This window comes from Onychostoma macrolepis, chromosome 17 (genome assembly GCF_012432095.1).
Source record: "Onychostoma macrolepis isolate SWU-2019 chromosome 17, ASM1243209v1, whole genome shotgun sequence".
In the NCBI taxonomy this organism is placed as follows: Eukaryota; Metazoa; Chordata; class Actinopteri; order Cypriniformes; family Cyprinidae; genus Onychostoma; species Onychostoma macrolepis.
The window spans coordinates 18,949,690-18,976,340 of record NC_081171.1 but is presented as its reverse complement, the minus strand read 5'-3'; the positions used below and the strand labels follow the sequence as shown (position 1 = coordinate 18,976,340).

Sequence of the window (26,651 nt, the reverse complement as noted above, 5' to 3'; positions counted from 1 at the left end):
TAATAAGGTCAATCAGTCTTATGTAAATGTTAGAACAGACTTTTATTTAATACAATGAGTTGTTCTGAAAAAATACATTTGGAAGTAATTATAATTTGTAACAAGATCCAACAAACTGTATAAATATGCACTGTAGTCGTTTAATCGTGAGTATTAAAATAATAATGACAACCACTGTAGTCTAACCTGAATATATTTGAACCGATATATTTGTAGCAATAGCCAAAAATGCATTGTATGGGTCAAAATTATAGATTTTTCTTTTATGCCAAAAATCATTAGGATATTAAGTAAAGATCATGTTCCATGAAGATATTTTCTAAATTTCCTTCCATAAATATATTAAAAGTTAATTTTTGATTAGTAATATATATTGCTAAGGACTTCATTTGGACAAATTTAAAGGCAATTTTCTCAATATTTAGATTTTTTTGCACCCTCAGATTCCAGATATTCAAATCGTTGTATCTCGGCCAAATATTGTCCGATCCTAACAAACCATACATTAATGGCTTATTTATTCAGCTTTCGGACAATGTATAAATCTCAATTTTGAAAAATCTACCCTTATGACTGGTTTTATGGTCCTGGGTCACATATATAATGTACGTTTCACTAAGAGCACACAGAGGTCATAAAAGCACAAGTGCTTTTGTATTCACAGTATAATCTGCTCACAACAAAATTCTCAGAATTTATATTTCTTTGGTAATTAATGTTCTTCTCTCAATGCCTTTGCTGTTGTGCATTTTAAACTCGGAGGACGTTTAAAGTCAATGTGAATTTCCACTTGCAACCCATTTTACTTTCATAAACATATTTCCGAGTGAAACAGGATGTCTAAAAAAAAAAAATGTGGGTCAAATGTGTAATGCCTAAACATATATTTTTTTGGGCTTTTAGCTAACATTATCCAATAGCCTGTGCTGACCAGCAGAATTTAGCTTAAAGATTACAACAACACACATTTTTTTCCTTTGGAATAACATGCACAGATACCGTAAATCATACACAAGACCAGGAATGTGCATTAAGAAAGTAAACAGTTCATTTTAATTCAATCTGACTTTAAATTGGCTTTGTTGTGTCTTACACCTGCACTGCCCATGGAATAAAGGTGCCAGGATCCGCAGGACACTAAAATAAAGCAAACATATAATGGTCAACAAACTTCAGTAGGCCCTGTCAAAAGCAGCTATGATATAAACAATAAAATCATATCAAGCAGCTCCATTAATGCCATATTTGATTCTGAAGTTGTATGTACGCTACAGTTAAAAAATTTGGAGTCAGTTTTTGACAGAAGTCTCTTATGCTCACCAAAGCTGCATTTATTTGATCAGAAACTGTAAAAACAGTAATCTTGTGAAATATTCTTACAACTTAAAATTTTCTATTTGAATATACCTTAAATGTAATTTATTCCTGTGATGGCAAAGCTGAATTTTCAGCATCATTACTCCAGTTTCACGGGATCTTCAGAAATCACTCTAATATAATAATTTGCTGCTCAATAAACATTTCTTTTTATTATTGGCAGTTGTGCTGCTTAATATTTTTGTGGAAACATTTTTTCAGGATTCTTTGATTAATAGAAAGTTCAAAAGAATAGCATTTGTTTGATTAAGTCCTTTATAACATTAGAATTGTCTTTACTGTCACTTCTGATCAATTTTATGTATCCTCGATTAAAAAAGAATTGTCAAAAAAAGCGTACTGAGTCCAAACATTCAAATGGTAATGTCTGACTTGATTTAAATGTGTATAATGACACATTCACATCAAATCTGAACCTGAAATGACCATGGTTCAGATTTGATGCTAATGTGTAATTATGCATTATATGAAGCCAACCATATACAGTAGCTGACAGTCAACAGTGAAAGTTACTACATACCAGTTTAGTAAACTTGTCTTCACAGGCATTTCGTATCCGTTCAGGGGTGGCGGGGCTATCCAGTCTGAAGGGTCCAGTCAGACCGGACTCAGCCCTGGCAGCTGTGATGGCATCTTTAATGGCATAAAACACTGAGGCTGCCAGAAAGAGAGGAGGCTCGCCCACAGCCTGAGTACAAACACAGCCATAAGAGTTAACAGACTCAAACTATGATCTTACGGTGGAGTCAGTTGTTGTGGTTCATCTAACCTTTGAGGAGAAGATGGCCTTCTCATTAGGAGCGTCTCTGAGCAGCGAGACCTTTAATTCAATGGGAATATCCCCAAAAGCGGGAATCTTATACATCCCAGGTCCACGAGTATACAGGTAACCATCAGGAGAGTAGCGTAGTTCCTCCAGCGTGAACAGACCTAAACCTTGCATGAACCCGCCCTCAACCTGCACACACAGCCACAAATCAGATTATATTTATGATGAACTGACAATGGTATGATCTGTTTTATTAAATTAAGATGAAATACCTGTCCAATGTCCAGTGCTGGATTTAAACTCTTGCCCACATCCATGACTATGGATGTGTGAAGATTCTGACAGGAGAGACAGTTCACTTTGAAGTATGGATCTCGAATATATAATCTATTATGCAGATCGGTTGTCCTGTCATCAGTAAAACTGGTATTTGAACATAACAAATACACGTTTCACACTGGCATTACCTTATGACTGCCAGTTAGACAGTCGATCTCCACCTCTGAGACGGCCACACCATAACTGAAGTAGTTAAATGGTCTTCCTGAATTTGTTTCAAAATCATAGCCAAGATCTGGAGTCCTATAAAATATAATAAAATGAATAATAATTCTTAATTCTACGAGGACCAACAATGTGACATTTATCAAATATATTAAAATATATATATTTATAGCTGAGGAAACCATTCTGAAATTAACTTACTTATAAAATCCATTGGCAGACAAATTAACTCTGTCAAAATATGCTACTTTCACCTGCAAATGTGATTACAGTGTCATATATAAAATACATAAATATATCAAACATTTGAAAATAATTACATACAAAAACTAGATACTGACCCAATCCTCCCAGCAGCCTTTGGGGTTTTTGTCTTTGTAAGGCTGAAGTCTCTGTAGTAATGTCTGGCAAGCATTCTGTGGAAATAATTATTGTTGTACGTAATTTTTTGACAAATATTGATTTGAAATATTGTGGATTAGTTTGATGGCTGACATAAATTACTGTTCAGAACATTGGGGTCAATAAAAATGTTTTAATGTTTTTGAAAGAAGTCTCTTTTGCTCGCCAAGGCTGCTTTTATTTGGTCAAAAAGTACAGTAATATTGTTAAATATTACTAAAATTTAAAATAACTGTTTTCTATTTTAATATATTTTAAAATATTATTTATTCCTGTGAAGGCAAAGCTGAATTTTCAGCAGCTATTACTCCAGTCTTCAGTGTGACATGATCCTTCAGAAATAATTCGGATATGCTGATTTGTTGATGTTAAATAGTTTTTAATATTTATTATAAATGTTGCCAACAGTTGTGCACTTTAATATTTTTGTGGAAACTAGAATATTGAATATTTTTTTATGACAAGAAAGTTCAAAAGAACAGCATTAATTTAAAATAGATTTTTTTTCTAGCATAGTAAAAGTCTTTACTGCCATTGTTTATCAATAAAATGTGAAAACCCAAAACTTTTGAAGTAAAAAAAAAGTGTCATAAATATGAATATCTGCTGCATAAGGCTTACATGGATGGCCATGCCGTTAAGGTCGGAGGAGGCAGAGGCGGCCGTAGGGCTGGTGTTGGGAACAGTGTTAGTGCTTGTCTCTGTAATGTGAATCTTTGAGCAGGGGATTCCAAGAGTTTTACTGGCCACCTGCACAACACAAAAATTAATACGAACTGTTTAATAACAAACAATTTAATATAGTATTTTTGTTGTGCCTTGTTTGCATTACCTGGACCATTTTAGTGTGCAGGCCTTGTCCCATCTCTGTTCCACCATGAGTTAGTAAAACCGAACCATCTGAGTACACAAGTACCAACGCTCCTGCCTGAATCAAAAATATCCATCACACACATAATCGCCTCTTTCTAATAATTATTTAGAGCCTACGAGGAAAAGGGCTGACCTGGTTGAGAAAGACAGCAGTGAAGCTGATTCCAAACTTGGTGGGAATAATGGATAATCCTCTTTTGGTCCAACGATGCTGCCTGGAATTAGAGTATTACAGCAATTCTTAGCCAACAAGCTATGCAGTACCTAAACTGAGAACATTTTTAGGTACTGAATTTTTTATTCACAATAGAACATAGAGAACATAACAAATGTTTAAAAGGAGAAATTTTACACTTTTATCCACTAAATGTGCTCATTTCAAATTTGATGCCTGCTAAAGCTCTCAAAAAAGTTGGCACGGGGGCAACAAAGGGCTGAAAAAGCAAGAAATGTTGAAAAGATTCAGCTGGGAGAACATCTAGCAACTAATTAAGTTAAACTAAAGCTCTATCATGCAAAAAGGAAGCCATATGTGAACATAGTCCAGAAGCGCCGTCGTGTCCTGTGGGTCAAGGCTCATTTAAAATGGAAAAGTGTTCTATGGTCAGACGAGTACAAATGTGACATTCTTGTTGGAAATCACAGACGCTATGTCCTCCGGGCTAAAGAGGAGGGAGAACTTCCAGCGTGTTATCAGCGTTCAGTTCAAAAGCCAGCATCTCTGATGGTATGGGGGTGCATAAGTGCATACGGTATGGGCAGCTTGCATGTTTTGGAAGGCACTATGAATGCTGAAAGGTAAAGGTTTTAGAGCAACATATGCTCCCCTCCAGATGACGTCTATTTCAGGGAAGGCCTTGTGTATTTCAGCAGGACAATGCAAAACCACATGCTGCAGCTATTACAACAGCATGTGCTGAATTGGCCTGCCTGCAGTCCAGATCTTTCACCTATAGAGAACATTTGGTGCATCCTTAAACAAAAAATATGTCAAAGACGACCACAAACTCTTCAGCAGCTGGAAACCTATATCAGGCAAGAATGGGACCAAATTCCAACACCAAAACTCCAGAAACTCATAACCTCGATGCCCAGACGTCTTCAAACTGTTTTGTAAAGAAGAGGAGATGCTACACCATGGTAAACATGCCCCCGTCCCAACTATTTTGAGACCTGTAACAGGCATCAAATTTGAAATGAGCTCATTTTGTGCATAACATTTTAAAATTTCTCAGTTTAAACATTTGTTATGTTATCTATGTTATATTGTGAATAAAATATTGGCTCATGTGATTTGAAATTCTTTTAGTTTTAATTTTATTCAAATTTAAAAAACGTCCCAACATTTCCAGAATTTGGGTTGTATATAATATTGTAGTATTTCTTAATATATTATTTTAATTTTAGATTAAGTTTTAGTAAGTTTGTTATGTGACTTTGTAATTTTAATTTATTATTTATTTTATTTTTTTATATTTCTGTTTTTACTTCAGCTTAAGTAATTTTGGTACTTTAACCTGAACTTATGTTTTTCAGTTAATTGCCAATGCAACATTCCTATTTTGTCTTTTATTTTTTTATTTTTTTTTTAAGTTTATCATCTATTTTTATTTTTTAAAGTTAATATAATTTCCACTACACTTATATCAACTTATATACTCAAAATATCAAAGAAAACATGTTGTTTTCTTACCATACACCCCTTTAAACTGCACAAGCTTTTAGTTATGTTGATGAGCTCAATATTTATGATTATTTCTAACCTGTTGTATTGTTCCACTGCATCCTTGCGCTTGCTGAAGTCTGAGAGCTGCATGCACTCCTCCCAACAAAGATCGATGGTGAACTGGTCCAGAAGTTGATTGAAGGGTGTGAAATCCCCCTCTTTGTACATGTTCATCCTCCTCACCTGGAAGTAGTAGAGAATTCTGTTACATGTGACATTAATGTTTGTGTACTATGGACGGTGAGAGAGAGAAAGTCGCGGTGTGAACCTCTTCAGCAGGCAGACCACAGCTCAAAGCCACATCACTCATCCAGCTCTCTGTGATCATCATGCCCTGCGGCCCACCAAAGCCTCTGAACGCTGAGTTAGACGGCAGGTTGGTTTTACACATGTAGCCTGTGCCACGGATGTTAGGAATGTTGTAGGAGTTATCCATGTGGAACAGTGCCCTCTCCAGGATCTGTGCATTGATAAGACAGGCTACACATTTAGGCTTGGAACGGAAGAAAGTATATCTTGTAATGCGTCTCATTGAGCATCAGGGGGCGATAAATATTTAAAACTTTGAGATGCCTACTCACTGACAATGACAGGTCCAGTGAATTGCCTGCGTTGCTGTAGAGCGTCACTTCAAGTGCAATTACTCTTCCATTGTTCATGTATCCAACCTAGACATTACATTAGAGAGCGATAGTGTGTGAGAATAGTCTAGCAAGGACGAGAACAATAGTGTGTGACCATATGTCCTTGCAGGGATTTCTAAATGGCCTAAAATAGCCGGGTTTTGGCTTTGTTTTCTTATTGTTTTTTTACACTTGCTGAAGGTAAGCTCTAAAAAGTAGTTTGACCAATAGTATACATACATTGTACATAACCAATCGCGGTGTGCGAGAGGGTGGGATCGACAGAGAACGGTCAAATCAACTGTATACAGTAGTCAACATTTGAAATGGATCAAAAAAGTTCAAAGTTGTCCTAAGACAAGAACACATTTTGGTTTTAGGTTTCAGGACAACTTCGATGAAAGGTTTTGATCCACTTCAAATGTCGACTAGTGTATGTGTGTACATATGATGCACGAGGACTTTAAAGAGCATGTCAATAGAAAAACAAAGCCCAAACCTTGACATTTTAGGCAATTTAGAAATCCCAACCAAGACAAAGAGGACTTATGATCAACCTAAAGGACAATAACTGGCTAATTTGCACAATTTTTCACCTTGTAATGTCCAAAGAATGGATGCCGACCACCTGTGATCAGCATGTCCTCATCGCGATCTAGCATGCAGCGAACTGGCCGCTTGACCCTAAAAGAGAAAGGCCAAACTAAACGTTTACCCTTCACATTGCTACATACAACATCACTTTATGTAATTAGGTACAGTAACATGGTTACATTAGTTTGTGTTCTAAATATTCATACCTATGTGCAGCAACAGCAACCACAGTGGACAGAATAGTGCTCCGACTCTCTTTCCCTCCAAATCCTCCTCCCATCCGCTTTACACGGCACACCACCCGGTTGGCAGGCACTCCCAGAGCTTTAGCCACTAGGGCCTGAGGTAAACACAACACATTATTTGCATTAGGACAGTACAATCAAACAAACATATATCACATCATTAATAATCCTATCATATTTTTTGTTACTAATAAATTAACCATTTTAAATGAGAGGACTCGTAGCATCTGCTGTTTGTCTATCTGTCTGTTTGACTGACTAAGGGGTTTTTCTATCTGATTTGGGCATGCAAAACCTTCTAACGTGATGTTTATTTAATTTGTTTAATTATTACATGATTTATTTTGGATAAATAATACAATTAACAATACAATTTTCAGATACAATTAAAAATTCTATATTTTGTCAAGCTATCATCACCCTGTCTTGTGCAGTTTGATTGAGAATGTGGATATAAACCAATATCTTGCACCAGGCCCCTACAGAGAGTGATTTATTTTGTTTACTTGAGTCTTAGAGGCCGACTGTGTGGACACAAACAGCTCCATTTCTCCATCCTCTCCACGAGGGACAGCAAGTGTGCAGTTAGTCTCCAGATAAAATTGCTCCTGCCCTCCGATGTGCATATCACCTGCAGAATCGCATATTTAGTTTCAGCTCATGAAATGAAAGAGGAACAGGTCTGAACAAGAATCATTTAAGGGACATAAATGTTGAGGGAGAAAACTGCAGATCTACCAAAGAATTTATGCAGAGTACAGACTGTCTGTTTCATAAAAAACGTGGTTTAATCTTTATTAGATAACTTTCATTCTTCACAAAGAGGCTTAATGCAGTGTGCCACTATAATTTTAAATAAAAACAAGGTTATACCATGCAGGATGTGATCAGAGTCTTTGAATCCTTGTGCAACATCTCCTCTCTCTATACTTCTCACCGGCTGAAAGAAGGACTTGTTGGCAATAGCATCCTGTTTGAAAGAGTGAACGTAAACATGTTAGCAAACCAGTCAAGCTTATCTCTATGTGTTATGTGTATTTTGTACAAGCTGTTTCCCTGAAAACCTTAATCCTGTTATGTAATGATGACAGCAGGAAAGCTACTAAGCAGGGGTGAAAGGTCAGAACACAGCACCAAATGTTTTGTGATAATATTGTAGATCAGTAGTTTTGAAACCAAAAATTGGTTGTAGGTCATATTTTCAGTCCTATGAGGATTACATTTCATTGTTTGATTTTTTTAAAGGCCTTTTGTGTATAATTTTCAATACACTTTTAATTTTTCAATACAAACTTTATGTCTCGTGTCTTGTTTTCTGTTAGAGCATGTGGTTTGTGTTGGTGTTCATTTGCCATGTGCTCTTCTGTCATATCTTTATGTTTGTTTCTGTTGCTATGTGCTCTTCTGTCTCCTGTCTAGGTCTTTTGTTTTCCAGCTCTGTGGGCAAGTCTGGTCAGATGCACCCATTTTTGTGTCACTTTTCACATTTGTTTTTGTAAATATAGACCTTTTTGAGAACTTGCTGGCTGTACTGCATTTGGGTTCTGCCCACCACACATGACAAAACATAGTTCCACAGCTAGAAGATTCTATTTGCTGTAGTGAGTGTACGTGTGCATGCGGAGTAAATACAGACCTGAATGGTAACAATCACAGGCTGCAGTTCCTCATAGCTGATCTTCACAGCTTTGGCTGCTCTCTGAGCATGGGCTTGTGTATCTGCCACAATGGCCCCCACTATATGTCCAACACATGTGACCTAGCATGAAAGATCAATGTGAAGACTCTACATGAGTATACAAAATCGACACATTTTATGCATGTGAGATATATAATGCATTCCAATCATAATGATACCAATCAAAAGTTTGGGGTTGGTAAAATTTTTGAATGATTTTCCTCATCACAACTGCTTTAATTTAATAAAAAACCAGAGTAAAAAGAGTAATATTGTGAAATAGTATTACAATTAAAAAAAAAAAAAACTGTTTCTATTTTAATATATTTAAAAAATATATGCGTCCAGTCTTTAGTGTCAATTTTTCAAAACTGAGATTTATAAATCATCTGAAAGCTGAATAAATAAGCTTTCTATTGATGTATGATTTATTAGAATAGAGCAATATTTGGTCGAGATACAACTATTTGAAAATCTGAAGGTGCAATAAAAATCTAAATATTGAGAAAATCGCCTTTAAAGTTGTCCAAATGAAGCCCTTAGCAATGCATATTACTAATCAAAAATTAAGTTTTGATATATTTACAGTAGGAAATTGACTAAATATCTTCATGGAACATGATCTTTACTTAATATGCTCATGATTTTTGGCATAAAAGAAAAATCGATAGTTTTGACCCATACAATGTATTTTTGGCTATTGCTACAAATATACCCGTGTCACTTATGACTGGTTTTGTGGTCCAGGGTTACACTTAATAATTTATTCCAGTGATTAAAAGCTAAATTGTATTACTCCAGTCCTCAGTGTCACATGAATTCTAATATGCTGATTTGGTGCTCAAGGAACATTTACTACATTGACATAGTATCAATATTAAAAACAGCTGTACTGCTTCATATGTTTGTGGAAACTGAGATACATAATTATTTCATGATTCTTTGATAAATAAAGAGTTTAAAAGAACAGAATTTAATGTAATAAAAATAAGTATTTTACTTTAAAACAAGTCTTTTATTTTAAAATAAAGTCTGTACAATTTCCATGGATTTATTCATAATTGTGACCTAATTTCTCATAAATTAGACTCTCTAACAAGTGACTTAATTTCTCTTACTTTCTCCCAATTAACTTTATTTTTTCACTCTGAGATGGAAACTATGAGAGGCTTCCATAAGAAACTGCAATAAAGGTCTTTGCTGCAAATGTGTGACAATTTATAGGGTAGATTAAGATTATTTTTTAACTTTGCCATGTCCAAGATGCTCAACCATGAAAGTGCATGTCAAAGTGTAACTGCATCAATAAATGATTATGCCGTAGAAAAACTCCTGACCATAGGATAGCCTACTCTGCAATAAAGTGAGATGCATGTGAGATACATTTTGCACGGGAATTCATAAATATCTGTCACAAATGCATGACGTCATTTACTACGACTTCCAAATGATACTCTCTGTTTTGAGAAAGAAATGTAAAAGCCATTGCGTCATGGTCGCCTTATGACTGATTCAGTCTGCATCATAACTATCAATGGACTTCTATATAAAATGCAAACACTGTCATAATCAATTTAATAGATGTCTGTGTAAAACATCTCTAATTAGAACTACTGTGCAGAAAATTCACTGAAATATAGAAAAACACCTTATCATCTGCAAAAACGGTCTCATCATAAACGACAGGTCCTGTCATGTTACTTCCTGGGATGTCTTTAGCAGAGATAAATGCAACCACTCCAGGAACTGCCACTGCATCAGAGGTGTCAACGGATCTACAAAGAGAAACACATACACACATAGTTAACACCGAATCAAGGGTAATCATTGTCTCAGATCACTATAGTTCAGAACTGAACCTTTTTATGACATGTGAGTCATAAATACAATGAACGTACGTTCACTTTAACAACATCAATGTGCATGTGACAAGTCATATACTTGGCTTTAATGCTACACTAAATCATTCCAAAACATGACGTGTGTTATTTTCAACTAACTTTATGAGCGCGTGAGCTTTAGTACTGGTGACCAAAGCCAAATGGAGCTCATTTTCATAACAGGGGATGTCGTCACAGTAGATTGCTTCTCCTGTGGCCTGCTTAAGCGCAGAGAGATGCATGATCGGTTGCCCCACCACATCATCACTATTACGACCAGGGGGAACTGCCTGCAAACAAAGAAATAAAGTTATATCATGACAACTCTCGGAGGGATTGGCATGGTAATGTACATGACAATGTTAACGTTTTTGGTCTTGGCGGAATAGATCTGCTACGCTGATGTGGCAGAGCAAGTACCGAGACTTGCTACTGCCAATACATCCACAGACACGCTGCTGTGAGCATGTAAGAAATACTGCTGTCATACATATAACATATATAGCATACAGGAGCAGATCTATAAAGGTGGATCTGGGGAAGGTGGAGGGTTTCTGAAGCGCGCTGCAACTGCTACAGCAAGAACTAGCCAAGTATTTGAATCAGGCCCGGCTCTACGGGGGGGGCCAGGGTGGGCCTGGCCCACCCAATCAGAAGCTTGGCCCACCCTGGCCCCACACATAACAGCCAATCACACAATTGTTGTGATATTCAATTGAGGTTCATATATTTTTTTTCTTTTTCGTTTTCTTACCGCCCACACCACATACGTGCTAATACTGTATTTTACAGCTAATACAGGGAACCGCTATCAACATGCGCGGAATTGAAATCCTTTTGCATGAGCGCTCGCGCCTTTTACTTTCACTTTCGATTTGGCAATCACGCGTACAGTGCTCTGTGTAAAGGGAGAACATCTTACAAGATCAGATATTTGTCAATGAGCTAAGAATCTGTTGATGCATGGTTTCGTCAGTCTCAGTGGTGTAGTGCAGGGTATATTCAGGTATACGGGATAAGCCGGCTTTATGTAGCCTATACCTACTTCTAAATACCCTCTGATGCGCATTCAGTGGTGTCTCGCATTAGCCAAAATAATGACAGTCCACCACATGATTTGCTAATCAAATCGTCTGTGAATAAATGCAAATATTCCCTAAAAACACCCAGTAATGCGGTCAGGACGCTCCGGCTTCCCTTTAAATATGATTGATGATTGCGCGCCTGCTTTGTCCCGAGACAAGATGCTGACAGAGATGCTGCCTCTTCAACAACAACAACTTCGAATAAAGACAGCCAAAGTGAACACTCTTTAATAACAGAAGCAGTGCTCGATTACGCATTAACTCCGTTACGCATTACCGGCACTTTTATATTTTGATCTTTATCGCTTAGAGTCAGAGTGTAAGTGTCAGGGTAATTAGAAATGATACTATAAAAATCAGACTACCCAGGAGGGGGCACCGTGAATTACCTCTCATCTCGACAAATCATGTGAATGCAAGCAGAGTCGGTCTGGGGCGTGAGAGTCACGGGAAGTGCGCAAAGTGGCAAAATAATAATTAATTATTGATTTCTAATTGGAATCAGTACATTATAATATGAAAAGAAAAATCAAAAGGACCAGGTTTTTGCGATCAGATATTTTTTAAACCGGTAAACTCCTGTAAACTTTTCAGTCCAAGGATCCAGTAAAACTTTGGCTTTCCTGTAGCTCAAATAGTAGAGCATGGCGCTACCAACGCCAAGATCATGGGTTTGATTCCCAGGGAAAGCAAGAGCTGATAAAATGTAAAAACTGTAACTTGAATGCAATGTAAGTCGCTTTGGATAAAAGCGTCTTCTAAATGCATAAATGTAAATGTAAAACGAACGCTGCTCAAACAGTAAGTTTAAAACAGCTCTAATACAGAAAACCCGAGATCAGAGATTGCGGAGAGTCGTTTCAGCTTGGCTTAAAAGCACGAGTTTTTTATAATGGATTTTTTTCACTATAAATAAAAATTGTAAATGGTATTGGGGTTACATTTGCCCGTCACTGCCATGAGAGAAACAGTCAGTCAAACTTAGGAATATGCACAATTCTGGATAAATTTATCACTTTTTTTTTTTTTTTTCAAATAGAGATCATATTCTCCTATGATTCTCAATAGACAACTAAACAAATAGCTTGTAATTTACTAGAGGTTCTGACAAAATGTTAATGCGGTCTATTTAATTTTTAAAATTTGAATCATGTATTGCAAAATTTGCACCTCTGTTGTGGCTAATATTAATTTCATAATTATCCTTACTCCGTGAAGTAGCAAAGTTAAGTGAAAATGTGCAAGTCTTAAATGTCACAGTTTATAATATAAGGCATTCATCCTTTCACTTTAAAAAAAAATGGGGGCATAAAAAGAGTAGCCCCCCACTAACTCATAACCCCTGCCCACCTGGAATATCACTTGGCCCACCCTTCAACTCGTATCTGGAGCCGGGCCTGATTTGAATGCTGAGCAGCATGCACATTGGCTGCTGATATAAAAAAGGACCAATAAACTGCACCATGTGATAATGATCTCATTATGGCTGATGGAGTCCTATTGGACTGTGCCATCTAGAGTTTCATAAAAGAACTTTGGATTTATTAGCCAACACATAATGAACAGATGAAGCTGCTAAATGCTGATATATATGTACCTGGTAGAGCTGTACACTGGACGGTGTGTCCAACTGGAAGAGCTCAGTAGCAGTAGCATATTCAGGTCGGACGTCTTCCACAGTCACACCCTGTAGAGTTTACACAGTTTACAATTACCCCTTAAATAGTCATGTGACCAAGAACATTTGGTCTTGGACTGCAAGAAAATCCAAAAATAACTTTTGAGTACATCTGCAAATTTCCATGTATATTTCCATTTCTTTCTGGCCATTAAAATGTATTTTTTCTAGTGGTGGGCATAGATTAATTTTTTTAATCTAGATTAATCTCACTGTAATCTTGGAATTAATCTAGATTAAAATGGCTCATTTGAATTCTGCCAAGTAGATCAGAATAAGTTCACTACTAGTAGTAAACAACTAGCAGTCATCAAGAATTTAATATTGATAACATTGAAGACATTGTATGATTATTCCTTAAAGATAAGGTTTTAATAGTTTTAGTAGTAGTAGCCTATTACATTCTGCCCAATGTCTTCAAGTGAAACCGAACTTTTATTTTGACGGGTTGCCGTGAGGATAGTTTTTCTCAAATGAAACGCTCGAATGCTCATGAAGTGACTCTCAGAGCAGTTCTGGAGATGTTGTTCATGTATTTATGTCCTCATTTAGTGAGACGACAGACGCATTATCGCCGCAAGCGCCACGCGGTCTTCTGTATGAGTAGTGAACAAACCCGCGCGTCTGCGCCATACATTAACACAGAGACACACAGAAGTCATATTTAAATAGACGTTTTGCAGCTTAATATTTACAAATAGGAGTGGGAGTGTGCTCACTTGTGTGTGCGCTTACGTTTTTGTGTGTGCGCACCGCCAAACCTGATACTTTTTTTTTTTTTTTTATTGCATTTCAAACCATTACAATATTTGAAACTTAACAAGGGGCATACGGACATCACCACAAGTAGATATAAGGGCTACACAAAGCAGCATAATAAAAAAAAAATTAAAAAAAATGGAAAATTTAAGATTTTTTACAAATACCTTACAACATTTTCAACAATGTGAAAAGTTTTAGAAGCCTTTGAATTCAAAGGTTTGGACACATTCTTAAACAAAGAGATAAAAGATTTTAAATCAGAAGAAAACATTCTAAAGTTAGGTTTACAATGAATAGTTCTGGCTTTATGAAGGTGAAATTTACCCAGAAGACAAAGCAGTAATACAGTATGTTCAAGATTGCTGTCTTTAGAATGAAAATCTGACAGGAAAATGATAGATTCTGTCATTTCTAGCACTTTGTTCCAAACCTGATATTGCCAAGTGCAACGTGTTCCTGGGTCAACATCTTTGTTGACCCTGGAACAACATTGTGATTAACCAATCAGATTTCAAGAACCAGTTTATAATTTTTGTGAAGTTTAGGATTATAATCAGTGTTTGGTGCTTGTACATCAGTGTAATTCATCTATCAGTTCCTCAGATTTTAGGGAATATGGTTAAGATTATATTTTTGGATTAAAATGTTGTTCCAGGGTCAACAAAATATGTTGACCCAGGAACACGTTGCACTTGGCAATATCAGGTTGTGCGTGCGCACCGGGGCGGAACTCCGCTGTGCGCGCGATACAGAGAGCCTAGAGATAGAAATGACTTGCCGATTTCCATTGGGAAGCTTCTTAAAAATAAATTTTCCCTGAAGCAAACCCGGCGGCTTCATAGCTGCATCCATGTTAGCACGCATACACACAGGTTCGAAGACTCGTTCTCGCCCCCTACAGTGCAATTCGGCTAGGTATACATCCGCGCTAAAATATCAAGGTGAAAGTCATCATAGCTTGCGTAGTATAGACCCAGCTCCCAACCCAACTTTGAGAATAGATTAACGGAGATATTTTTTTTATCGCCCGATAAGAGTCTCACGTTAACGCAGCACGTTAACGCCGATAACGGCCCACCACTAATTTTTTCATTAAAATAATTTAAATTACTGGTACATATTTTGGAGCTAAGTAGATAGTGTGTAAAGCACAATATTAAAAACCTCCATTCGCAGGTCCACAGCCAGTTTGTGCTGGACGGTGAGGAAGAACTTGTAGAAGAGGCTGATAGTCAGTGTGCGTCTGTATGTCACCATCCCACCGGGAGCTGAAGGAGACAGACTCATCTCCTCAGCCAATGACGTGCAAGCTTCCTCTAGAAGCTCCTCGTTCCATTGCCTGCAATCAAATAAAGATTGTGTCAAACTGATGCATTGATTCTTGAATAAGGCTGAATGTCAGAAAGAATATCAGAAATTTGCTGGAAAACCTGCCAGACATCGTCCTCTACCTGTTGAGTAACCTGTTGCATGTGGCCGTGGCAAGGACAGTGACAGGAGCCATTCCTCCATAGCTTATCCGGATACTCTGCACTATATTGGATTGCTCCTTGAAGAATACATTCATCCCACACGTGACAATCGCAATGTCATCCTCTTTGCGAGGAGACTGTTTGAAAGCTGAGAAGTACTGGCCCTAAAACACAAATTCACAGAGTGACTGACCAAAAACTAACAGTAGTGTAGTTCACCCAAAAATGCAAATACTCTCATCATTTACTCTCCTTCATGCCATCCCAAACCCATTTGAATTTGTTCAACATGAAGACGACGACAGTCAATTGGGAAACACTTTTAAGTAAATCATTTAAATTCCAGTTTGTTCTTTGCACAAAGGTATCGTATGGCTCCAGGCGACTTAGAATATAGCATACATGTCTTTTGGACCACTTTTTTGCTAATATTATGGTGTTGCACCACAACAGTCCTGATTCCCTTTCACTTTCATTATATGGAAAAGAATAGCCAGTAGATTCTTCAACATCTCTTTTGTATTCCACAGAAGAAAGAAAGTCTTATGAGTTAGAATGACATATAGTAAGTGCATTATGACAAAATTATCATTTTAGAGTATTTTCAATCACAGAATGTTTTTTTTTTTTAATGCAGACCTTTCTTGTGTATGGAATCTCAATGGACAACAGAATCTCTTCTGGTTTCAAAATGGTCTTCCTATAACCTGGGAAGAACTTGTCATCCATTTCAAGAACACGTTTCTCCCCTTTAAATATCAGACAGAGATATTTATAGAATTTATAAAACATACACAGAAAGTTTAATTCATTAATTCACTGTTTGCTGCCGTCATAAAATCACAAAGAACATGGACAGCGTCAATAAAACATATAGGGTCAATGCCCAACAGTGTATGTTACTAAGTGGATATATTGTACTGCGAAAGTCCTGTTTACCATAGCTTTTAGTATTCTTAACCTTTGTACCACAATCATCCAATCAGCTGTAAAACACTGGGATTTTTTGAGTTATTTAAAAGTATCTCTAATTTAGACTTTTAGCAATTACCGTCATATTCAGACTTCAGCAGGACTATATGGAAAATGACTGCACATTATAGGGTATCATTGGAGATTGCCTCTGAACATTTTCTCTACATAACCTTCCAATGTATTCTGTATCAGATCATGAAATGCAACAACCTTTGATCCTTGAACAGAAAAAAAACCAAAAAAAAAACGTTGTACCTTTGGACATCACTGTTAGCTTGCAGCCGGCTGCCATAAACACAGGGTTGAGGTCTGAAATGGGACTTGCTGTCATAATATTGCCGCCAACAGCCTGAAAGCATAAGTATGATAGTCACGGAAAGGAAGTGAAAATGTGACTTTTAATCATTCATAATCACTTTTATGTTTTATTGTTCAAGTTAGGCACTTCATTAAATCAAACAGCCATTAAATTAACATTTGACAGTAATTTTCAAGTCCATTAACTTGCATAAAAAACTTTTTATCACTTTTTGTCCTCAGGGACACAACGTACCGCAACATTTCGGATCTGCTGTCCTGCAAACCAATGAAGCTGCTCAAGAACAGCCTTAAAGACCTCCGTCTGATGAGCGGGCAGCTTCTTCACCGCTCCACGCAACACGTCCCCCAGCACAGTCAACGTCACTGATGCACCAATTTGAATGCCTGTGAACCAAAAACAAGCCAAGATTAACTGTCATACAGTTCTAACTCTATAATATTTTAATGTGTTGTATTGACAAAAACTATTTGCTTTAAACCATCAAACAACTGACAACATCCCTTTAGGTTTACGAGTCTCTTACCATCCTGAGTGTGTTGGATAATGTTCAGTTCAGGGATGTAAGCTGGTGCCAGAATCACAGGATAAAGAAGGTTTTTGAATTTCATCTCAATACCTAGAAGAGAGACTCAAAACAATTCAAATCAGCTTTGCGTTCTGTATTATGCTCTTTGAGCACTGCACAAAGAAAAAAACAACATGCTTTTTCACTCACAATATGTAAACATAGTTGGAATTGAACACAAGTTGTTCCAAGCAGTTGTTCCAAAAATCAGAGCAAACAATGATATACAGACCAAAAAAATATGATTGCAATGTGATATTTTATACAACAGTTCAATAAACAAGATAGCGCAACTTACATTTTAGACAGTTACTTTGTCTATTTGCCCCACAAACAAGAATAGTTTCTACCATTGTCGTGAAACAGTTGAATAAATGAAACACTTGTCACTTGTCAATCACTAATAAAGAGAAGTTTTCATCATCTACTGGCCTAAATTTAAAAAAAAAATAAAAAGAAACTTGGCTGCATCTGAATATCTATATGTTCCTGCGATATTGTAGGCAAAAAACAGTATGTGAAATGAGTATTCATATGTCTGAATTCATAGTATTTGCATTACAATAGTGTGACAATGGCACCCAGAATACATTCATACAATAAAGAGCACTCAGAGAGTATGCGATTTGGGACTCACCAACTTCTGTGTTCCCAACCACTAGTTTAGCATTTGGATAAGTTGCCTTCAGCTCCAAGAGTTCTTCAAGGGAGCAGGGTTGAATCCAAAGCACTCGTTCCCCAACAAACCTCAGCTCTCTCTGGGGCTGTTTACTTAAACCCTGTAGAGCACAAATGTAAGTTAAAGTGTTTATTTAATGCAGCAATCAGTCTTCTCATTTTATTTTGATGGTCAATCAATGCAGATTAAATTCATTTTATACACACAATGAGCTCAGACGGGAAAATAATCTCTTGTGTCGGGTCCAGTGGCATAAACTCAGATTGGTCATACAATTTCTGAGCTGGAAGCGTTGAATTGTCCTAAAAATGGAGAAAGAAATGTTGGAATTATTTGTAAATTCCTTAGATAACATTCAATACTGAATATTGCAGTACTGTGACTGTGAAACTGTGATCTTAAAGCATCTGCTGTTTGTTTCATGGCTGTAGGTTTGACCTCACATGCTCATGAATGTCAGTTCAAACATGTGACTAGTTTCCAATGAGACTGCAATGGCTGCCATGTCATTGATTTCCTATCCAAAAATGCTACAGGTTTATCATAAAAGGCAAGGCTTTATGACAAAAACATGTTTGTAATCAGAGAAATTAGAGCATGGTGTCTGGATGTCTTGTTTTACTCACATTGACATGCTCTGGCATGTGTTCATTAGTCATGCAGCAGCCATTATTTTGTCCTTTTCCACCACAACATCCCCCATCCTGAAATTAAAAGAGGCAGATATTAAACAAAATAAATTTCCTACTGTAATTCTGTTGTATATTTTACATCATTGTATTCTTATACCAGCTCAGACTATGTGGAAATATTCATCTCGCTCTTCATACTTGCTCAGCAAATCTGACTGAATCCAAAAAAAGCACAAGCTCACAGTACATGACTGTAAAACTACCTGAATTTCTGTAGTGCTCACACTACACAACAAGGTTTCTTGTCAGTCATCATCTAGTCGTAGCAGTGTGCATACTACACAATACAATGCTGACAAGCTGAACAAACAATACATTTGGTCATGAGGCAGTGCTAAACAACAATAAAAAAGTTAGTTTTTTTCTCACATAAGTTAATGCAAGAAATTTACGCAAGTGCTGAAAAATCGTGTCATGACTTGCATGAATTTCTCGCAATAACTTATGTTTATTTATACCATCTGACACTTTATGCTCTACCTTAACCTCTTGTCTAGACGACATTTGTCCTCTCTCCTCTAGGCCAGCATGGGCTGCCCCTTCCAACCCCTGGTTATCCGATGTTCTTCGTGAGCATTGGACTAAACTCAGAGCGGCAGGGAGAAAATGGCGCAAATCAAACGATCCCTCGGACCGGAGTAGGTATCAGTCTTCGCTCTCATCTTTCTCTGCTGAAGTCCACACTGCCAAATCCTCACATTTCCACAACAAGATCAACAGCGCTCCAGACATGAGTAATCTCTTCAGAACATTTCATTCTCTTCTCTGTCCCCCTCCACCACCTCCCACCACTTCTATAATAGCTGATAACTTTGCCACTTTTTTCACAGACAAAACTAGATCGATCAGTAATCAGTTCTCACCTCCACACACACAGGACCCCCAACCAACCACATCCACTGCTAAAACGCCCATCTTCTCCTTCTGTCCCCTCACTGAGGCGGAAGTATCCAAACTTCTCCTCTCCAACCATCCTACAACATGTCCTCTTGACCCAATCCCCTCACACCTTCTCCAAGCAATCTCTCCCACGCTCTTACCGGCACTCACACACATCATCAACACATCCCTCCTCATCCATCTTCCCCACTGCGTTCAAGCAGGCTTGGGTAACCCCACTGCTCAAAAAAACCTACATTAAACACTTCTCTTATAGAAAACTACAGACCTGTCTCTCTCCTTCCATTCATAGCGAAAACACTCGAACGAGTTGTCTTCAACCAGGTCTCATTGTTTCTTTCACAGAACAACAAACTGGACGCTACACAGTCAGGTTTCAGGAGTGGCCATTCATCTGAGACTGTGCTACTCTCAGTCACTGAAGCCCTGGGAATTGCAAAAGCCAATTCCAAATCATCAGTCCTCATTCTGCTGGATCTATCTGCCGCCTTTGACACTGTCAATCATCAGATCCTCCTGTCCACCCTCTCATCACTGGGCATCACTGGGATTCCACTTCACTGGTTTGAATCCTATCTCACTGGTAGGTCTTTCAGGGTGGCCTGGGGAGGTGAGGTATTCAAAGCACATCAACTGGTCACTGGGGTTCCTCAGGGATCGGTTCTTGGACCCCTCCTCTTCTCCACATACACTACATCACTGGATCCCATCATACAGGCACATGGATTCTCCTACCATTGCTACGCTGATGACACACAGCTCTATCTCTCTTTTCAATCAGATGATCCAACGGTAGCTGCACGGATCTCAGGCTGCCTGGAGGACATCTCGGCATGGATGAAAGAACATCACCTACAGCTCAACCTGGCAAAGACTGAGATTCTTGTCTTCCCTGCCACTCCAACTCTACAGCATGACATCACGATCCAGTTAGGTTCATCAACAATTACCCCAACAACTTCGGTCAGGAATCTTGGTGTAATATTTGATGACCAGCTGACCTTCAAAGAGCACATTGCAAAGACTGCTCGATCTTGCAGGTTTGCACTACACAACATCAGAAAGATCAGGCCCTTTCTGACAGAGCATGCTACACAACTCCTTGTCCAGGTCCTTGTCATTTCTAGGCTGGACTTCTGCAATGCTCTTCTGGCTGGATTTCCATCAAACACAATCAAACCTCTACAAATGATTCAGAATGCAGCGGCACGACTGGTCTTCAACGAGCCCAAAAGAGCCCATGTTACACCTCTCTTTATCTCCTTGCACTGGCTACCAGTTGCAGCTCGCATCAAGTTCAAGTCACTGATGATTGCATATAGAACAACCACAGGCTCAGAACCCGCCTACATGCACTCACTATTAAGAATCTACATCCCCTCCAAAAGTCTGAGATCTGCTAGTGAGTAACGCCTCGTGGTACCATCACAGAGAGGCTCAAAATCACTCTCCAGAAACATTCTCGTTCACCATTCCTGGCTGGTGGAATGATCTTCCCACCCCTATCCGGAATGCTGAATCCCTGTCAATCTTCAAGCAACAACTGAAAACTCATCTCTTTCGACACTACTTGAGCTCATCCTAAACTTAAAAAAAAAAAGTTTCTTTATTTATTCCTTCCCTTGCTAGCTTGTACTTATTTGAACAATACCTGAGACTTGGTGTTGCAAGCACTTCCTCTGTCTGATTGCCTCTTCAAGATGAATCGCTTTATGTATTCCCCAATTGTAAGTCGCTTTGGATAAAAGCGTCTGCAAAATGACTAAATGTAAATGTAAATCTGCACTGTGATTGGCTAGATTAGTTCCACATGGTCATTGCGATAATATAAAACAGTGGCGATAATACCAAACAGGTTTGAAAATATTACAGTGTCTGTGACTGCTCGAGACTCACATCATGTTGCTAACCTGCTCATACTTCACAAGAATCAGCAACCACAACCAAGCACAGATTTGGCTGTAATTTGGGGATTTTGACGCAGACCTTGGAAATCTAGCCAAATGTTGTTTAGTGTGAGCTTGCCTTAATTAGTTTGTAATTATAAATGATCATTTGGATATAATAATATAATAGTTAATAGTTCACCTTCTCACACCTTCTGGAGTGTTCTAGATTACTCTAGTAACCTGTCTGGGGGTATTTTTTTGGTTTTAATTCCTTATTTTCTTGTGTTGTTTATCTTGTAGTCTCTCACCGTTGTTTCAAAATCTCTAGTTTTTGTAATGTTTCAGGGTTGAGTGTTGTGTTCTCCCTGCCAGCTAGTTCCCTATGCCAGGCAGCCAGACCGGTTCAGTGCCTGTGAGCTGAATGCACCCAGGGCAGGTATAAACGTTCCTCAACTTGCCTGTCTTCGATTTCTGTGCCCTTAGATGTTGTTGGACTGTTTCACACCTCCCCTACCTACTTGTGTCTTGTGTGTTGTCTTGTCAAATTTGGTCACTGTTCATTCTGCATCTGGGTCCTATCTCGGACATATTGTGCCAGTTACCTCTATCTTATATCTTATATTATCTTTAAATATTAATTAAACAATTCATAGTTATTTTATTCATCTATAAATAAAAGAAAATATTCAATGTAGACTTCCAGGAATTACTTTTATACTAAATATATTTATGATTATTATTATTATAGCAAGCCTTTCTCAGTTATTTTACCTTTGTGAATGTTCTGCAGCCTTCTAGAATAGGTCTGTACCCAGTACAGCGACATAAATTGCCTGTGTGCAAACAATTTAGAAAAGATATATATTACCTTAATTGATAAAATATTTTACAAGATGCAGAAGTTATGACTACTTATACCTTGAAAGGCCTCCTGAATGTCATGCATGCTGGGTTGAGGGTTGTTTCTCAAAAGAGCGTACATAGACATCACAATTCCTGGAGTGCAGAACCCACACTGTGACCCATGAGCCTTTGCAATTCGCTCCTGGATAAAAAGATTATTGTTGTTAGAGCGACTGCACCACAAATGACCAGTATATCAAGTGATACAGCTAATGTTAAAACTTGAATGAATGGAGGAATAAAGAGGTTATGTTATACTGTGACATGCTTTTTCCATAATTACATGCAATTCTGAGAGAATAAGATAAAACGGTGACCTGTACAGGATGAAGTTTGCTCGCCACACTGCCGATGCCCTCCACGGTTGTTACAGCACAGTGATGCAAAGAGCATAGAGGAGCCAGACAGGCATTAACCGCATAGTGACTTAAAGCGCGCCGTCAAGGACATAAATATGTGACTCTGGCATATGTTTCAGAATCCTTTACTAATAATAAATGAATTATTAACAGCTACCATGAACCTTGTATGTGCTTATAGGACAGCAATGCACTTTATTTCAAGATGTGAGTGCATAAAAAGATACATAATGCGGTTTTGATGTGGATGATATTTGGACACCATTACAGTGCAGGCTCCACAACCTCCTTCAGCACATCCCAGTTTGGTTCCCATCAGACCCACTGTAAGCAGTGACACTAAGGAAAACAGCTTGAAAACAATCACACTGAAAAAATGAGTGCTCCCAAATCAGTGTAGAAAATAATGACAAAGTACGAAATAATGACAGTGTATGATTTCATTGTCAATACCTAGCTGACATTCCCTGTAATCGAAAATTACACATTTGGATCAACAATCAATAATCTCACGTTTGACATCACTATAGCAATTGTGTAAATAATTAATGTCCTAAATCATTGAGGAAAAACAAAACAAAGATTAACCAATTATAAAATCAAGTGCAATCTGTTATGTTGAAGAGTTATTTTCAATCTGACCCATTAAAATGACCTTTGTTGGTGTAACATCCTTGACCCATAAAAATTATATTTGTCGGTTCATGGTTCATTGTGTTCATTTACTGTAATACAAGGCAAATGTTTGACTTATAAAACTTGTTACACGAGCATGACTTTTTTGGTTTACAGAAAGACAAAAAGCAAAAAAAATATATATATATCAACTAAATTCTCCTAAACTAAATCAACTAAACTATTATCATGAATTTATCTAAAAGTTAAAACAGGTAAGTTTTGTTTTTTGTTTTTTTCTGTCGTGATCACATGGAAACAAATCAGTGATTTTGATTAGCAAAAACAACAGAATAAAAAGCTGCAATTAATGACTGAATTATAATAATTAATATATAGGCTACTACTAATATATTATATTAAAACATAAACTGCCTGACTGTGACCCAAACCCCAGCAGACAGCAAACAATTCAGTTTAACCAACAACATAACTCCAGAAGACAGGAATATCAGTGTCTCATAAATGATGTGGTTATGGTCTAATATGTTATATCTTTTTCTTTTAAAGAAAGCATTCAGATCCAACTCTGACACTGTTCAGCAAAACAGAAGATCAAAAGAATACAGTTTCTCCTTAAATATGTCAAGAGTGTTTTCTCAGGCTCGGCCTTCTTCTCAGTGATCTGCACAGAATTAATAACGGAAAACACATTTTATTGGCTATACTGGCAATAAATAATTAGTGAAACACATTAAACAATGTAATTATTAAATCATCCGATTACCTTTTTTCCATTAACGAAGAAAACAAGCTCATCCCCTGGAGACTGAAGTTTGTTTTTAATCTCTTCCACTGTGATGGACATTTTTCTTTATTCCCACTGTTCCTGAGATCAGATCAGTGAGAAGAGCGTTACAGTGAGAGTGAGTGCAGGGACTCTGAGCGCTGCGTCACGTGACCAGATTCTTATCAGCTCAAGCTTGCTGCTGTTTGTTTGGAGAATAACTTGCAGGAGGGGACGGGTAGTAGTAGCCTACGCAAAACCTCACAAATAGCCTAGATAAATGATTACGTCTCAATTTATAAACTCGAGTTCAGTTATTCAGAACTTGTCATGACAATTGGAGTTAACGAGAAGAAACAAGTTCACATAATCTTTAGGCTATATAACGTTTCATAGGGCTGTTTTATAAGCATTGCGAAACGAACCATTAAATGCCTTTCAATGACTTACTGTACACTTTTTCTGTTTTTCGTAACGCAGTCAGTCGAGGTTCCTCTCGTCAAACAAAGTGGAATACATGTAGAGTCATCTATCTATATCTATCTATTTATCTTAGATCAGTGTAGAATCGATTTTCAGTCCGAAATTGCTAGTAAACATTTACAAAGAAACGGCAAATAACAAGTTGAATTAAACATGGAAAATAAACACAGTTTGCTTTAAAACGTAGGGCTATTTAATATTTCAAAAAAGTATGTGTGTGATGTAACCAACATGTAAATTAGGCCCAGAGCTGGGTAGTAACTGATTACATGTAATCTGGATTACATAATCAGTAGGAGTGTGCAGCGGAGCCATTATTTGTATCTGTATCTGTGTTCGGAAAGATCCGGAAGTGGGCGTGACTTAAATAGGAAGTTCGTCAAATTACATGAAAATACCATTTTAAATGCAAATCTGTTCAATTCGTAGTTTTCATTTAACAAATATGCCTTGTATAACTAAAGAAAGTATTATTTTTATTAAAATTATAACTGTAAATATCTTCTATTTAAAACTTTATCAAAAAAGAAAAATAACTTTATTCTTCTTATTTTCCAGTGAAACTTTGTGTATAAATTTGACAAGAGACAAGCATCCATAATCTTAAATAAGAGCACTAGTAGAAAAAAAAAGAAATAGAAATGGAAAGAAAGTGTTCAGTAGCCTATCATAGCAGAATGACAATAAAGCTCGCTTGAACTTTAAGTAACTTAGATCATGTGTTGCGGTAGTCTGTGATCATTTACGAGTTTTTTTATCAACAGAGCGCAACAAATAATTTGGACTCTGCAAAAGCCTTGATCAAACATCGCTTTTATTCGTCTTGTGTAATTAAATGTAATGCCATTCACAAAAAGGGCAAATGTAATGCGTTTTTACACTCATTCACTTTACACATCCAGGCCCATAGCCAGCTATGAGGTCCAGACCTCCGTAAATGTTTCATGTTCAAAAATAAAATTTGAAAACCTAATGAAAAATTATTTAAAATCATGTCGCTGAATAAATTCATGTGGCTGACTCGCAGCAGCTGCGAAACGCAGGAGTGAAGGAGCTTGGCGCAAGTGCAAGCTAATAATTTATTCATAATTTACTGATTCTCCCTAATTCCTCTTTTCAATTGGCCTTTCTAAATTGGCATTCTGCTTATATACATTCAGAAAGTCTTAGTTTTGTGGACATTCACACATAGATCAGTCATTAGTCAGGTGGCTACACAGCATTTGACCACTGGATTTACAGCGATCATTTCAGGTTTAAGAAGTGTTTCAATATTGCATCAACTACTGATGAGCACATTAATTTTTATTTGAATTATCACTCAGTCTAGTCTGTTATTTTACCATGTATTACTTTGGAAGGCGTTTGTCTATCAAACACATTAAAATACATAATTTCACCAACTGTTTTTGTCATCTGATCCTCTTTCACCTAATATGTGACCCTGGACCACAAAACCAGTCTTAAGTCGCTGGGGTATATTTGTAGCAATAGCCAACAATACATTGTATGGGTCAAAATTATTGATTTTTCTTTTATGCCAAAAATCATTAGGGTAGATAAGTAAAGATCATGTTCCATGAAGATATTTTGTAAATTTCCTACCGTAAATATATCAAAACTTAATTTTTGATTAGTAATATGCATTGCTAAGGACTTCATTTGGACAACTTTAAAGGCGATTATCTCAATATTTTTTTTTTTTTATTGCACCCTCACATTCCAGATTTTCATATTGTCCTATCATAACAAAGCTTATTTATTCAGCTTTCAGATAATGTATAAATCTCAATTTTTTAAAAAAAAGACCCTTG

General features: G+C 37.2%; 1 protein-coding gene across 1 annotated transcript; it reads right to left on the bottom strand.

Annotated features, from left to right (window-relative positions):
• Nucleotides 1-18: 18 nt before the first annotated feature.
• xdh (xanthine dehydrogenase) lies at nt 19-24,989 on the bottom strand. The gene is made up of 37 exons (XM_058749642.1): nt 24,805-24,989; nt 24,355-24,456; nt 24,195-24,252; nt 23,180-23,276; nt 22,911-23,019; nt 22,609-22,735; nt 22,462-22,523; nt 18,836-18,913; nt 18,416-18,511; nt 18,168-18,309; nt 17,489-17,581; nt 17,197-17,348; nt 16,899-16,992; nt 16,308-16,417; nt 15,648-15,832; nt 15,361-15,535; nt 13,354-13,443; nt 10,792-10,961; nt 10,440-10,566; nt 8,750-8,872; nt 7,987-8,083; nt 7,620-7,744; nt 7,075-7,208; nt 6,871-6,958; nt 6,233-6,319; nt 5,920-6,111; nt 5,689-5,834; nt 4,059-4,140; nt 3,885-3,980; nt 3,674-3,802; nt 2,992-3,066; nt 2,852-2,904; nt 2,614-2,728; nt 2,419-2,484; nt 2,147-2,335; nt 1,898-2,065; nt 19-1,137 (listed from the first exon to the last, which is right to left on the bottom strand). The coding sequence occupies exons 2-37, from the start codon at nt 24,433-24,435 to the stop codon at nt 1,090-1,092; spliced, it is 4,059 nt and encodes a 1,352-aa protein (XP_058605625.1). The 5' UTR covers nt 24,436-24,456; nt 24,805-24,989; the 3' UTR covers nt 19-1,089.
• Between the last annotated feature and the right edge of the window lie 1,662 nt (nt 24,990-26,651).

What these genes read in the sequence shown, in the direction of transcription:
- xdh (XM_058749642.1), bottom strand. Translation starts at nt 24,435, where the DNA reads ATGTCCATCACAGTGGAAGAGATTAAAAACAAACTTCAGTCTCCAGGG. An exon ending in GTGGTCTGCCTGCTGAAGAG is followed by an intron (nt 5,835 to 5,919) that starts GTTCACACCGCG and finishes TACTACTTCCAG; the next exon opens with GTGAGGAGGATGAACATGTA. An exon ending in TTAACGGCATGGCCATCCAT is followed by an intron (nt 3,067 to 3,673) that starts GTAAGCCTTATG and finishes TTATTTCCACAG; the next exon opens with AATGCTTGCCAGACATTACT.